Raw genomic sequence first — 16178 nt, forward strand, 5'->3', positions numbered from 1 at the left:
TATATTTATATGTTCAGGCCATGAGGGTTTTTTGTTGTTTTGTTTTGTTTTGTTTTGCTTTTTATGGCTGCACCCACAGCATATGGAGGTTCCCAGGCTAGGGGTCCAATTGAAGCTACAGCTGCCAGACTATGCCACAGCCACAGCAACATCAGATCCGAGCCATGTGATCTACACTGCAGCTCATGGCAACGCCAGATCCTTAACCCATTAAGTGAGGCCAGCGATCGAACCTGCAACCTCATGGGTCCTGGTTGGATTTGTTTCTGCTGCACCACGATAGGAACTCCAGAGATTTTTTTTTTTATGAATCAAACCAAATATATTGGTGTAGGCTAGTAAAACTTCACCTAACAAACTATGTGATACTAAGCAAAAAACTTTAAATTAATTCAGAATAAATCTTTGAGGCATTAAAAATATATTTTCATATTCACATCTCGTTAGATATTTTTTTTTTGTCTGTGCCCATAGCATGTGGAAGTTCCTAGGCCAGGGATTGGACCCAAGCCACTGCAGTGGCAATGCCAGATCCTTAACCCACTGTCACAAGGAAACTCCTGGTTAGATCATTTTTAACATAATAGTATAGGAAGACATAATAGGAAAAATAGTATAGGTGCAACATAGTCGTAAAATTCCATCATGTTGGTATTTTATTTGTGATGCACCATTAACAATCAACAATGTTGTTAAGCAACATCTGTTTATGCAGCAGTCTGACAACAATTAAAACACAAAAGAATTATAACACAATCCTTGCCTTCAAGGAACTTCCAATCTGCTTGCAGAGGCAAGCTGAACATAAATTTAAAATGTCATCCTTTATAATCTATGACAAAAATTATGGAAGATTTGAGAGCTATACAGAGGTCTATGACTTGCTGTAATCAGAGTAGGCTTCATGGAGGAGGTGGAACTTGACATAAATTTCAAGGCTGCTAGTATTTGCTTTCTTGCAGGCAAGAAGGCATTCTTAGCAAGTAGAAGCAATACAAGCAAAGGCAGAAGGGTAAAGCTACCCATGGTAGTCAATCTAAACTTTATAAAGTTTTAATGATCAAAAACAATGCCATCAAAGCATCTTATACAGGTCCCCCCCCCCATGGAATTTTTAATTAATTCTTAAAATATATGTGACTATCAAATATTTTACTCATCATTTGGCTTTGGTTATCAGACTTTCTCAAATCTAACAATTGTGTACATTTCAATGACCCTATGCTAGGCATTATAATATAAGGAAATGAGGAAGGAGTTTTTTCGTGTGTTTTTTTTGTTTTTGTTTTTGTCTTTTTTTCTTTTCTAGAGCCACACCCGTGACATATGGAGGTTCCCAGGCTAGGGGTTGAATCAGAGCTGTAGCCTCTGGCCTACACCAGAGCCAGAGCAAGCAGGATCCGAACCGCATCTGTGACCTACACCACAGCTCACGGCAATGCCAGATCCTTAACCCACTGAGTGAGGTCAGGGATCAAACCTGCAACCTTTTGGTTCCTTGTCAGCTTGTTAACCACTGAGCCACAACGGGAACTCTGAGGAAGGAGTTTTGATTTTATCCTTGAAGATGTTGTTGCCTTATTAGTGAGAAAGATGCACAAATAAAATGATTTAATGTAGTTATCAAAGCATAGCCACTCAAATATTCCCCAAGTTATTAAATTCTCTCCACATGAATCACCAATTTCCCATCCTTTGCATATGTAAGAGCTACTCCTTCACACACTTAATCCTCTCCTCATACCAATTTTAGCTCCTTCCAGCAACCAAGTTATATTGATGACGCTCTGCCACTTAGAAGCCATCACTGGGCACTTGCACTACATCTGTCCCTCATTGATTCTTTTGTTTTCTTTCAAGGTCAATGAACACATACTGTGTGGCTCTATCTTAATTCCCACCTCCTTTCGATCTGATTCCTCTGCTTTCACCACTCATAGTTAGGTTACTTCCATCTCAGACCAAACTGTTTCACACATTAATGCCTCCTTTTTTGGCCTTTTCTATTTCTCTTTTGTCTAACTCTTGCCAAGTTATTGCAAGGAAAAAATACTCTCTCTCTCATGTTCCCTCTCTTTGAACAAAGAATCCTGATCACCTTTGCTGCCTCCCATACAAATAGCACTGGTAACATATTGAGAAAAGAAAAGGCACTATGTTTAAAAAATGAAGAAGAGGAAGAGATCCCATTGTGGCACAGGGGAAACGTATCCAACTAGTAACCATTAAGTTGCAGGTTCGACCCCTGGCCTCGCTCAGTGGGTTAAGGATCCAGCATTGCTATGAGCTGTGATGTAGGTCGCAGACGCGGCTCAGATCCTGTGTTGCTGTGGCTGTGGTGTAGGCTGGTAGCTGTAGATCCAATTTGACCCCTAGCCTGGGAACCTCCCTGTGTCATGGGTGTGCCCCCCCCAAAATAAAGAAGAAAAGAATGGTGTTAAATCAGTGACATCAGCTTTTGAAGGTTTTGATAGTATATAGATAAATTTCTTTCTGAATCTCCACTAAAATATCTTTCTCTAGGAGTTCCCAATGTAGCACAGTGAGTTAAGAACCTGACTGTAGTAGCTTGGCTCACTGCGGAGGTTCAGGTTCAGTCCCAGCCCAGAACAGTGGGTTTAAGATCTGGCATTGCCACATCTGTGGGGTAGGTCACAGTTGTTGCTTGGATTCAGTCCCTAGCTCGGAAACTTCCATATGCCATGGGTGCAGCCATTGGGGGAAAAAAAAATTTCTCTAGAATCTTGCAAATGCATCCTCAAATTTGTCTATTAAAGATAAAATGTTTAAAATACCAAATTCTACTTCTTGTTTATTTATACATTTTGCAACAAACACGCTCTACTTTTTTGCTTTTCTTTGCAATTGTAACCTACTTCAACAATAAAATTGACAAAACATTCTGAGTTCCACATGACAACCTTGACAGAAATTTTTTAATGTAGTGCATTTACAAGATAAAGATGTCTTATATAAGGTGTATAGGGATACGTTATTTTATTGTGCTCCTCAGATAATGTGTGTATTTTTCTTTTTTTGAACAAATTGAAGGTTTGTAACAACCTTATGTTGTCAGATGATGGTTAGTATTTTTAAACAATAAAGTGCTTTTATTTTTTATTTTTTAAAATTTTTAATTATTTTTATTTTTTATTTTTTTGGGCCACCTCTGTGGCACGTGGAGGTTTCCAGGCTAGGGGTCAACTTGGAGCTACAGCTTCCAGCCTATGCCACAACCACAGCAACGGCAGATCCAAGCTGTGTCTGTGACCTACACTGCAGCTCACAGCAACACCGGATCCTTAACCCACCAAACAAGGCCAGGGATCGAACCTGTGTTCTCAGATTCGTTTCTGCTGAGCCATGACAGGAACTCCAATAAAGTACTTTTAAATTAAGGTAAGTACATTGTTTTTTTTTTTTTTTTCCTATATAATGCTATTGCATTAGGCTCTACCTAACAGTGTAAACATAGCTTTCATGTGCACTGGGAAACCATAAAATCATTTGACTTGCTTTATTGTGATATTTGCTTCATTGAGGTAGTCTGGAGCTAAACCCTTAATATCTCTAAGGTATTCCTGTAGTAGAAAATGAATAGAATAGACAATACCTATTGTGTATTGAAAGGAGATGGGGGAGTGACACAGACAATTAAAAACCTGGGAAAACTTTTTTTCACAAAAGATAGAATTTGAGCTCACCTCTGCATTTTAAACTGGTGTGATAGGGAGAAGTTGAAAGGGTATCTCAAACTGGCCAAGGTGTATTTGGTTGAAAAGGAGACTTCTTATGGAAGACTAAAGGAGATTTTGACAAATCAGGATGGAACCAATTTATAGGTGTTTTTCAATTTCATATTAAGGGGTTTCGTGGAATTTCTTCCATAAATAATGGAGAGCTATGAAAGTTTTGAGGGACTGTAATGAATCTGACAGAGTAGTTTCAGAAAATTGCCCTCCTTGGTGATGTTAGAGGAATTAGAAGACAGGAAGCCTACATCAGAGGTCATTTATAACCACACACTTGTGAGATGCCAGGGACCTGGATTAATGTAGTAGGAATGTCAAACAATGGGAGCTCTGACAAATGCTTCAAACGCAATGCAGCATAGTCTTAATGTAATAGAGGAGGTGAAGGAAGACAGTACATTGGAAGTGGTAGTGAGGTTTCTGATTGGGTGACTGTGAGAAAGATAAATACACCTGATGACAGAAACCGGAGGTCAGAAGAGAAAATGGGATGGATGAGAAGAAGGAAAGTGATGATAGGTACATGGGCTCATCACTGTCAGTAAAAAGTTAATGTGAGCCATACTTGTCATTTTAAATTGTCCAGCAGCCACATTCAAAACAGTAAAAATAAACAGATGAAATTTATCTGTTTATTTGCTCCAATATATTCAAAGTAGTATCATCTCAACACCTAATCAATATGAAAGTATTAATGATGTAGTTTGTATTCTTTTTCTCATACCAAGTCTTAGAAATCTGGTCTGTATGTAGCACATGGAGTACATCCTAGTTCGACTAGCTGCATTTCAAGTTCTTGGTAGTCACCTGTAGCTAGAGGCTGCCATATTGAACACTGTATTATTAGACAGTTTAATAGAACTAACAAAGAATATGTAGCAAATACTTCAATTAAACTGGTGCTAAAGACTCACCACATTTTGGAAATTAAAATACTCTTTATCCTTTTCTGTTTCTTTTGCTTATTTTAGTTATTTCATATTCAAGATGTTCTTTTAGCATAACATATATTCCCAAAAGCACCAAGAATTTTAGAACTATCCCCAGTATGCTGTTTAATTACAGTCTCATTTAATTCTCCATCTGACTTACAACTTTAATTAAACAAATCAGTCTGAATATTCTTATTTCTTTGTCAGTCTTAAAACTTTATTACGAAATAATTTAGCAATATGTCCTCAAAAATCTTGGATAAATGACATTTAGTGCTTTGGAAATGAAACTACATTTTTTGTTTCCCTGTCTGCGTATGTGTGTATTTCTCCAGTGTTTAATGTCTGATGTAAACTTGTGGAGTTCACTATATGCTAAAGAATGCAGTACAAAAGGGAGCCTGCTTCTATAGAAAACATGCCAAGGACATTGTGTTCCATCTTTACAATGAAATGCAGATTTCCCGTTAAAAGGCAAATCCATCATTTCAAAAGGTTGAATAGGATGTTGCTTTAAAAAAATCCAGCTGCGTAAATTTAGGGCATTGAAAAACATTCAGTAAAAAAAAAAAATGTTCCTTGGGTTTCAACCATTTTCATTTAATTATGTATTGAGTAGCTTTTCATTCAGGCTATGATCTTGCCTTTTAGAATTCTATCCTAAAATAGTCTGACAAATCTGTCAAACAAGTTAGACTCAACTATGATTCTTCATTTCTTTAAATTATGTATTTTGCTATTAGAATATCCTTATGTTTGCTAATAGATTGTTGATTTTTATATAACAAATATTGGAATCTTCTTACAGTGCTTTGTGTTTTTATGTTTATTCTTGGGCTTCTCCCAGTCCCATTCAGTTTCTTTTATGTTGTTTGGGGTTTGGTTTTTGTTTGTTATCTTCTTTGAAGAACTTGCCTGCCAGGGAAGCCATTTTGTTCGCTAGCCAGCTTCCTTCAACTTCTTTAGTCATCTGTTTCTCTCTGCCTCACAAGTCTAATATGCTCTGCACAAATTTTCCATGATTAATTTAAAAATAAGAAGTGGCAAAGCCAGTGATTGTTCTTGCAATGACACTCTCTGATGTCTGGAGAGAGCATGGCCCCACAAGCTGGAGAGGGAGCACAGGAGAGTGATGCTCCACACTACTGAGCTAGACAAATTCTCAAGGAAATGCTGTTGGAACTGCAGGAGCAAAAAGGCTTATATCAGATATATCTGTACAGTGCATATAGTTCCCACAGCCATTAGTAGTTGTTTATTAAAAGTCCTGGCTAGATCTCCATGCTCTTCTCTGGAGTCTAGACAGTCATTTCCTCAGGACTATCACCAGAAACATACAGAGGACTACTGTTTAACAAGGACTGTGCTAAAGTGCTCCAGGCAATAGATATTGACTAGATTTCTTAAACTGACTGGCTCTCTCCCACTATACTGGTTGTTAGGCATTTATACATATGATAATATTGCTCCTGGGCCAGTACTTAAAAGTAAATATTTCTAATAATTCTTTGGCATCCAATATGTTTTACTAAGATTAACTTGGTCTCATTTGCAGACCTCCGCTCTCCAGTGTCCATATTCTTCCTAAAGAATTAATTCTAAAAAGAGAATTTGTTCTAATTAGTATTAGTTCACTTCAAAGGGGTTCTTTTTTTTTTTTTTCCTGAAAGAACTGGACAATTTAACCGAATAATTTTTTTTTTGGACCCACACTTATTCGAGACCCAAATGAAGGAAGTATTTTCTGTGCTTTATGATAGTTTATAGGGGGTATTTCATACTAGGGTCCTTGTGCTTCCAGTCTCCTGCCAGCTCTGGCTATCAAAACTGCTTAGGCTACAAATAAAATATGAAATGAAATCCATCTGGCATTTCTCATTGAATTAGGACCAGAACATTTTTGTTAAATATTAACAGATGGCTAAATTTTTAATATCAAACTAACATTTTAAAACATCTAAGGGGACCCACATGAGGAAGAAAGGATAGATAACCATGTGTTTTCTCCATCCCTGAGCCCTTTCTTCCTCTGCACTTTCCCTCCCCTCATTCTTCTGACCCACATGTTGAGAACCATTTGTGTCTCCTATCTCAGATAATTTTTATTCCTTGGTAACTTGTATCACAATAGTGCACAATGGTATCAAAATAACTCAGGTGATTTGTTGGCGCGATGGTATCAAAATAACTCAGGTGATTTGTTGCCATGGACATGCTTCAAGATCTTTTTCTCAATTCTTTCTCTCTCAATAGGAAAAAGAAAAGAAGTATATGCTTCCCTTGGACAATTTGAAAGTTCGGGATGTGGAAAAGAGCTTTATGTCTAGCAAGCACATCTTTGCACTCTTTAATACAGAACAAAGGTAAGAAGATGAAGCAACTCTTGTCTTTAGATTTTTTTTCCCTTGAGTTTCTATGTGGTCCAAAGATCATATTTACAAGATTTCTTTTGGTCCCACCTTGAAATTTGTTAACTCTTAAGTTCTCATTTCATTTATTTTGTATTTTTAGATTGTGGATTAAAAAAATTTAAACTTAGAATAAAGAGGATCTTCAGGTACTAATTAGCCTTTCCAGCAGGCACCCAAATCATGATGCTTCCATTCTTAAACTAGATTTTGATGCTTTAAAGTCTTCTTTGTCTGGAATTTATTTGTTTACATACATATAAATTACTCAGTTTTATTTTTAATAGTGTCTGTCTAGTATGGATGGATAGCCCTGAAGACCTTCTCATATATATTATCACTAAATTCTTGCTTCAGTGAATAGAATTATTCAGTTAATGTGAATACAAATGTATTGCTCTTTACAGTTTTTCAAAGCACTGCTTACATTCATTGCCTGGTTATTTTAACAATTAGGGTAAAAGAGTACTGTGGTTACCATTTCATAAATGAGAAATGTAACTCAGAGAGGTTGACTGACTCTTAAGATCACAAAATTAGCCCTGAAATTTGGACTGATTATCATGCAGTGCCATAGTTGTTCACTGATACTAAACAGTAAAGTTAAATAAACAAATAGGTAGGTAACAGAGGATAGGGTAGAGAGATGTAAAAAGGCTACAACTAGGCACAAATAGTAAAGGAGATCTTTTCCAAATGGAATTGTTAGAGGAAAAAGCTAATTAGTTTCTATGAGTCAGTTATTAAGAGACTGAGTCATCAGGTGGCAGGATCTAATTTTAACCCATCTCTCCAGACCTTTTATCTTTATTTAGCAGTGAAGTTTGTTGATTAGGTTCAGTGACTGGCCCAGGGTCAATCACACAGTAAATCAAAATAGGAACAACAACAACAGCAACTACATTCCCAGTCAGTTGCTCAGAGTGACTCATTATACAAAAATAGTTAGAAAAACCACAAGAGCAGAGCATTTAAAGAATCAAGGGAAACAAAAATTAAATACAACTCCCCTACCAAATACTGAGATGGAATTTTATTAAAGACTTGGTATTATTTGAGAGCAGCTTGCAAAAAGATACTGAAAATGATAAAGAATAAATAAGTTCCCTGGAGAGAGCAGTAGTGTGTCTTCCTACCAATCTCAGTACTGTTTACATACCTTCCTCAGAGCAGTGGGAATTGGGAGGTCCTAAAAGAATCCTTAGGGGTGTGCTCAGCCCTCTTGCCTGAACACAGGATAGGAAGAGTGATTACCACACAGGAGGTCAAATTAAATTTGAGTTCTTGGTTAACCAGGAAAATTCAGGTTATAAAAGGGCAGAATATAAAGTGAAAAAATCAGACAATGGTAGAGCATTGGTTTAGACAAAATACAACTGTGAATTTTAAAGAGAACAAAAGACACAAAAATAAAAAAAACTCTGGGCTTCTAAACATCTAGGTATTCTGGAATCCTAGACTTGTCAGAAGGTATTGAACTCTTTACCCACTTCTCAAGACCTTTATGCAAGTATGTCCTGTCTACAGGCACTTTCACCATTGCCTTTTCCTCTGAAATCTCAATTACTTTCAGTTATTTTTGTACTGGCCAGGCCTTCCAATACAATGTTGAATAGTTGGGCATCTTTGTTTTGTTTATGATTTTAAGAAAAATTATTGCACAGTTTTATACCTAAGTATTTTCTGATAGGTACTGGTATCAGGTAAAGAAGATCCCTTGGATTCCTAGTTACTGAGGTTTCTCTTTTAATCATGGATGGGTTTGAATTTTATCAAGTGCTTTTTTTTCCTCTATGATTTTTTCTTTAATCTGTTATGTGGTGAAATGTATTAATAGACCTTCATATATTAAACCATTCTGTATCTTCTGGGATTAAACCTAATTAAGTTATGATGTGTTATTATTTATTACATGACCCTGACTTAAGTTTGCCAGCATTTTATTTAGACTTTTGTGTCTATGTTCATAAATAAGATTTACCCACACATTTTTTTATACTGTCTCTGCCTGGTTTTCTTATCAAGGTTCTGTTAGCTTCATAACCAAAGTGGAAATAAGTTCTTAATGTTCTTTGGAACATTTTGTATAAGGCAGGGATTAACTCTTAACTGATTGGTAGAACTCGCCCTTAAAATCATCTGTCTAGCCCTGATGGACAGTTTTAATAAATAGACTTTTAACTAGTGATTTAATGTGTTTAATAAATATAGATTTATTCAGATTTTCTATTTTTTTCCATGAGTCAGTTTAGACAAATTATACGTTTTGTAGGAAATTGTTTTTCTGTTCATTTAAAAATATATTAGCACCAAGTATTTCTTTTATTAAATGATTTTTATTTTTTCCATTATAGTTGGTTTACTATGTTCTGTCAATTTTCTGCTATACAGCAAAGTGCCTCAGTCACACACACACACACACACACACATGCATATATATATATTTCTTTTTCTCACATTATTCCCCATATATTCCATCACAAGTGACTATATATACTTCCCTGTGCTGTACAGCAGTATCTCATTACTTATCCATTCCAAATGCAATAGTTTGCATATATTAACTCCAGACTCCCAGTCCATCTCACACCCTCTCCCTCCCCCTTGGTAACCACACATCTGTTCTCCAAGTCCATGAGTTTCTTTTCTGTGGAAAGGTTCGTTTGTGCCATATATTCGATTCCAGATATCAGTGATATCATATGGCATTTGTCTTTCTTTTTCTGACTTACTTCCCTTAGTATGAGAGTCTGTAGTTACATCCATGTTGCTGCAAATGGCATTATTTTGTTCTCTTTTATGGCTGAGCAGTATTCCATTGTGTATGTATATGACATCTTCTTAATCCATTCATCTGTTGATGGACATTTGGGTTGTTTCCATGTCTTGGCTATTGTAAGTATATACTGGCACCAAGTATTTCTTAATGTTCTATTTTTTTCAAATCTCTGTTGTATCTAAAAAAAATAAAATATTTTATTTCTAATATTAATAAAACTTACTTTTTAAACTCTGATAGCTCTCAGAATTTTATCTATTTCCAGAGAATTACCTTTTGCTTTTGAACCTCTATTGAATATATTTTATCTATTTCGAGAATATCTTCTCTCCATTTCCTAACTTCTATTTTCTCTTTGTTTACTTTTTAGCTCTTTTTTTCTAACTTCATAATTTACATGAGTAGCTCATCATTTTTATCCTGTCTTTTTCTTATATGTGCTTATGAATGTATAGATTTCCCTCTAGGTAGTCTTTAGATGCTCATCACAAACTCTAAAATGTAATACTTTTGTTATCATTACATTATATTTCCTCTGATCTGTTCCCATAATTTCCATTATGATTTTTTTCTTTGAGTTGTTTAGAACTGTGTTTTATATTTTACAGTGCATGGTATTGTTTTGTTATTGATTTCTTTTTATATATATATTTTATTACTGAAATGAATTTATCACATCTGTAGTTGTGTAATGATCATAACAATCCAATTTTATAGGATTTCCATCCCATAACCCAAGCACACACCCCCACCCCCCAAACTCTCTCCTCCAGAGACCATAAGTTTTTCAATGTCTGTGAGTCAGCATCTCTTCTGCAAAGAAGTTCCGTCTGTCCTTTTTTCAGATTCCATATGTCAGTGAAAGCATTTGATGTTGGTGTCTCATTGTATGGCTGACTTCACTTAGCATGATCATTTCTATGTCCATCCATGTTGCTAAAAATGCTGGTATTTCGTTCATTTTAATGGCTGAGTAATATTCCATTGTATATATGTACCACCTTTTCTTGATCCACTCTGTTGATGGACATTTAGGTTGTTTCCATGTCTTGGTTATTGCAAATAGTGCTGCAGTGAACATCAGAGTACATGCGGCTTTGAGAGTCGTGGTTTTCTCTGGATAGATGCCCAGGAGTGGGATTACGGGATCAACTGGTAGATCTATTTTTATTTTTCTGAGGCATCTCCATACTGTTTTCCACAGTGGTTGCACCAATTTACAATCCCACCAGCAGTGTACTAGGGTTCTTTTTCTCCACACCCTCTCCATCACTTATTGTGTGTAGACTTTTGGATGATGGCCATTCTGGCTGGTGTAAGGTGGTACCTCATTGTGGTTCTGATTTGCATTTCTCTAATAATGAGTGACGCTGAACATCTTTTCATGTGTTTTTTGGCCATCCGTATGTCTTCTTTGGAGAACTGTCTGTTTAGATCTTCTGCCCATTTTTTGGTGGGGTTGTTTGTTTTTTTAGTATGGAGCTGCAGAAGCTGTTTATAAATTTTGGAGATTAATCCCTTGTCAGTTGATTCACTTGCAAAGATTTTCTCCCATTCTGTGGGTTGTCTTTTTGTGTTGTTTCGGGTTTCCTTTGATGTGCAGAAACTTTGAAGTTTGAGTAGGTCCCATTTGTTTATTTTTGTTTTTATTGTCATTACTCTAAGAGGTGGATCTGAGAAGATGTTGCTGTCGTTTGTCAGAGAATGTCTGGCCTATGTTTTCCTCTAAGAGTTTTATAGTATCTGGTCTTATATCTAGGTCTTTAATCCATTTTGAGTTTATTTTTGTGATTGGTGTTAGGAAATGTTCTAATTTCATTCTTTTCCATGTGGCTGTCCATTTTTCCCAGCACCACTTATTGAATAAGCTGCCCTCTCTCCATTGTATAGTCTTGCTTCCTTTGTCATAGATGAGTTGGCTGTAGGTGCGGGGTTTAATTCTGGGCTTTCTATCCTGTTCCACTGACCTATATTTCTGTCTTTGTGCCAGTACCATGCGGTTTTTATGATTGTTGCTTTATAGTATAGTCTGAAGTCCAGGAGTCTGATTCCTCCAGTTCCATTTTTCTTTTTCAGGATGTCTTTGGCTATTCTGGGTATTTTGTACTTCCAAACAAACTTTAAAATATTTTGTTTGAGTTCTGTGACAAATGTCCTCAGTAATTTGATAGGGATTTCATTGAATCTGTAGATTGCCTTGGGTAGTATAGTCATTTTGATAATATTAACTCTTCTAATCCACGAGCATGGTATATCTTTCCATCTATTTGTGTCATCTTTGATTTCTTTCATCAGTGGCTTGTAGTTTTCAGAGTACAGGTCTTTTGTTTCTTTAGGTAGGTTTACTCCTAGGTATTTTATTCTTTTGATTGCGATGATAAACGGGATTGCTTTCCTAATTTCTCTTTATGCTCTTTCATTGTTAGTGTATAGAAATGCCATCGATTTCTGTGTATTAATTTTGTATCCTGCAACTTTGCCAAATTCATGGATGAACTCTAACAGTTTTCTAGTAGATTCTTTAGGATTCTCTAGGTATAGTATCATGTCATCTGCAAATAGCGATAGTTTTACTTCTTCCTTTCCAATTTGGATTCCTTTTATTTCTTTTACTTCTCTGATTGCTGTGGCTAGGACTTCCAGAACTATGTTGAAGAGTAGTGGCGAGAGCGGACATCCTTGTCTTGTTCCTGATCTCAGCGGGAATTCTTTCAGCTTTTCACCATTGAGAATGATGTTCGCTGTGGGTTTGTCACATATGGCCTTTATTACGTTGAGGTAGTTTCCCTCTATGCCCACTTTCTGAAGGGTTTTGATCAGAAATGGGTGTTGGATTTTGTCAAAGGCTTTTTCCGCGTCTATTGAGAGGATCATATGGTTTTGATTCTTCAGTTTGTCAATGTGGTGTATCACACTGATGGATTTGCAGATATTGAAGAACCCTTGCATCCCTGGGATAAATCCCACTTGATCATGATGTACAATCCTTTTAATGTATTGTTGGATGCAGTTTCCTAGTATTTTGTTGAGGATTGTTGCATCGATGTTAATGAGTGAAATTGGCCTGTAATTTTCTTTTTTTGTGGTATTGTTGTCTGGTTTTGGTACCAGGGTGACGGTGGCCTCATAGAATGAGTTTGGGAGTATCCCTTCCTCTGCAATTTTTTGAAATAGTTTCAGAAGGATAGGTGTTAAGTCATCTCTAATTGTTTGATAGAATTCGCCTGTGAAGCTGTCTGGTCCTGGACTTTTTTTTGTTGAAATATTTTTAATCACAGTTTTAATTTCAGTTCTTGTGTTGGGTCCATTCATCTTTTCTATTTCATCTTGGTTTAGTCTTGGAAGATTGTACTTTTCTAAGAATGTGTCCATTTCTTCTGTGTTTTCTGTTTTATTGACGTATAGTTGCATATAGTAGTCTCTATGATCTTTTGTATTTCTGTGATGTCCGTTATTACTTCCCATTTTTCATTTCTAATTTTATTGATTTGAGTCCTCCTCTTTTTTGCTTGATAAGTCTGGCTAAGTGTATATCAATTTTGTTGATCTTTTCAAAGAACCAGCTTTTCATTTCACTGATCTTTTCTATGGTTTTCTTTGTTACTATTTCATTGATTTCAGCTCTGATCTTTATGATTTCATTCCTTCTACTAACTTTATGTCTTGTCTGTTTTTCTCTCTCATGCTGCTTTACATGTAAAGTTAGCTTGTTCCTTTGAGCTTTTTCTTGTTTCCTGAGGTGGGCTTGTATTGGTATAAACTTTCCGCTTAGAATGGCTTTTGCTGCCTCCGATAGGTTTTGGAGTGTCCTATCTTTGTTGTCATTTGCTTCTAGGTATTTTTTAATTTCCTCTTTGATTTCTTCAGTGATCCATTAGTTGTTTAGTAGCATGTTGTTTAGTCTCCAAGTGTTATGATTTTTGCAGTTTTTTTTTCTTGTCTCTGATTTCTAGTTGTACAGCATTGTGGTTGGAAAAGATGCTTGATATGATTTTAATTTTCTTAAAGTTACCGAGGTTGGATTTGTAGCCCAGGATGTGATCAATCTTAGAGAATGTTCAATGTGCACTTGAGAAGAATGCTGCTTTTGGATGGAATGTCCTATAAATATCTATTAAGTCCATCTGGGTTAATGCATCATTCAGGGTCTATATTTCCTTATTGATTTTCTGTCTGGTTGATCTGTCCATTGTTGTAACTGGGGTGTTAAAGTCCCCCACTATGACTGTGTTATTGTTGATTTGTCCTTTTAAGGTTGTTAGCAGTTGCCTTGTATATTGTGGTGAACCTATGTTGGGTGCATAGATATTTAAATTTATTATATCTTCTTCTTGGATTGATCCTTTGATCATTATGTAATGACCTTCTTTGTCCCTTAAAATAGTCTTCATTTTAAAGTCTATTTTTTTCTGATATGAGTATTGCTACTCCAGCTCTCTTTTGATCCCCGTTTACATGAAATATTTTCTTCTGTCCTCTCACTTTCAATTTGTATGTGTCCCTAGAAGTGAAGTGGGTCTCTTGAAGACAGCATGTATATGGGTCTTGTTTTTGTATCCATTCAGCCAGTCTATGTCTTTTTGTTGGGGCATTTAGTCCATTAACATTTAAGGTAGTTATTGGTATGTATGTTCTTATTGCTGTTTTATTGGATTTGTTTTTATTGCTCTTTTTTCTTTCCTTCTTCTCATGTTCTCTCCTCTTCTGGTTTGATGACTATCTTTCATGTTGTATTTGAGTTGATTTTTCTTTGTTGGTGTATTGATTGTAGATTTTTGGTTTGCAGTTATTCTGAAATTTTGATATAAGTGTCTATATGTATATGAGATTGTTTTAAGTTGTTCTCTTAATTGCAACTTCATCTCCCGTGTCCTGCATTTGTACCCACCTCTTCTCATGATTTCTGATTTTGGTGGTATAATTGTGCATGGATGATTTCATATAGTTACTGTATATATATCTTTACTGGTGAGCCTTGTCATTTGTGGAATTTTTGTTTCCTGTTGCTGTCTTTTCTTTTCTGCCTGGAGAGGTTCCTTTAGTATTTGTTACAAGGCTGCTTTATTGTTGCTGAATTCTCTCAGCTTTTGCTTATCTGTGAAGGTTTTGATTTCTCCTTCAAATCTGAATGAGAGCCTTGCTGGGCAAAGTAATCTTGATTGGAGGTTTTTTCCTTTCATCACGTTAAGTATATCATGCCAATCCCTTCTGGCCTGCAGAGTTTCAGCTGAAAAATCTGCCGATAACCTTTTTGAGGTTCCCTTGTATGTTATTTGTTTCTTTTCCCTAGCTACTTTCACGATTTTCTCTTTGTCTTTAATTTTGGTCAGTTTGATTAAGATGTGTCTCAGTGTATTCCTCCTTGGGTTTATTTTATATGGTGCTCGTTGTGCTTCCTGGATTTGAGTGAGTGGTTCCTTTCCCATGTTAGGGAACTTTTCAGCTATTATTTCTTGGAATATTTTTTCTGTCCCCTTCTCTCTCTCTTCTCCTTCTGGCACCCCTATAATATGGATGCTGGTGCGTTTAATGTTGTCCCAGAGTTCTCTGAGACTCTCTTCATTTGTTTTCAATTTTTTTTTCTCTTTTCTGTTCCACATCCGTAATTTCTGCGAATCTGTCCTTCACCTCGCTTATTCGTTCTTCTGCCTCCTGTATTCTGCTGTTAGCCACTTCTAGTGAATTTTTTATTTCAGTTATTGTATTTTGCATCTCTTCTTGTTTAAGTTTGATATCTTGTATGTCTTTGCTCAGTGTTTCCTGTAAGTTATCCATCTTTGCCTCCAGTTTATTTCCAATGTCTTGCATCATCTTCAGCATCAACCGTCTAAAGTCTTTTTCCTGGAGGCTGAGAATCTCCTCATGGCTTAGCTGATTTTCTGGGGTTTTTCCTTTCTCCCTCATCTGAGTTATAGTCCTCTGTCTTTTCATTTTTATAGGTTTTTGGTGTGGTGACCTTTTTTGCAGATAATAGGGTTGTAGCCTCTCTTGCTTCTGGTGTCTGCCCCCCTTGTGGCTGAAGTTGGTATGGGGGCTTGCTGTAGGCTTCCTGATGGGAGGAGCTGATGCCTGCCCACTGGTAGGTGGAGTTGATTCTAATCCCTGTGGTGGGTGGGGCTTAGTCTCTGGATGGGATTAGAGGCAGCTATGTGCCTGAGGGGTCTTTAGGTAGCCTGTTTACTGAGGGGCGGGGCTGTGATCCCACCCGGATTGTTTGCCCTGAGACTTCTCAGTGCTGACTGACTGACTGACTGACAAGTGGGCCGTGTTTTCCCAAAATGGCCACCTCCCGAGAAAGGCACTGCTA

The 16178-nt window shown here is 36.6% G+C and overlaps 1 protein-coding gene across 13 annotated transcripts in view; it reads left to right on the forward strand.

The window, feature by feature from the left end:
* Window positions 1–16178, forward strand: part of DNM3 (dynamin 3) — a 542471-nt gene that overhangs the window by 367333 nt on the left and 158960 nt on the right. For all 13 annotated transcript variants that reach the window (XM_021063640.1, XM_021063637.1, XM_021063646.1 and 10 more), the window contains one exon: window positions 6938–7047. In XM_021063640.1, the coding sequence (XP_020919299.1) occupies window positions 6938–7047 (110 nt within the window). The remainder of the gene's footprint in view (window positions 1–6937; window positions 7048–16178) is intronic.

This window comes from Sus scrofa, chromosome 9, assembly GCF_000003025.6.
Source record: "Sus scrofa isolate TJ Tabasco breed Duroc chromosome 9, Sscrofa11.1, whole genome shotgun sequence".
NCBI classification, from domain to species: domain Eukaryota; kingdom Metazoa; phylum Chordata; class Mammalia; order Artiodactyla; family Suidae; genus Sus; species Sus scrofa.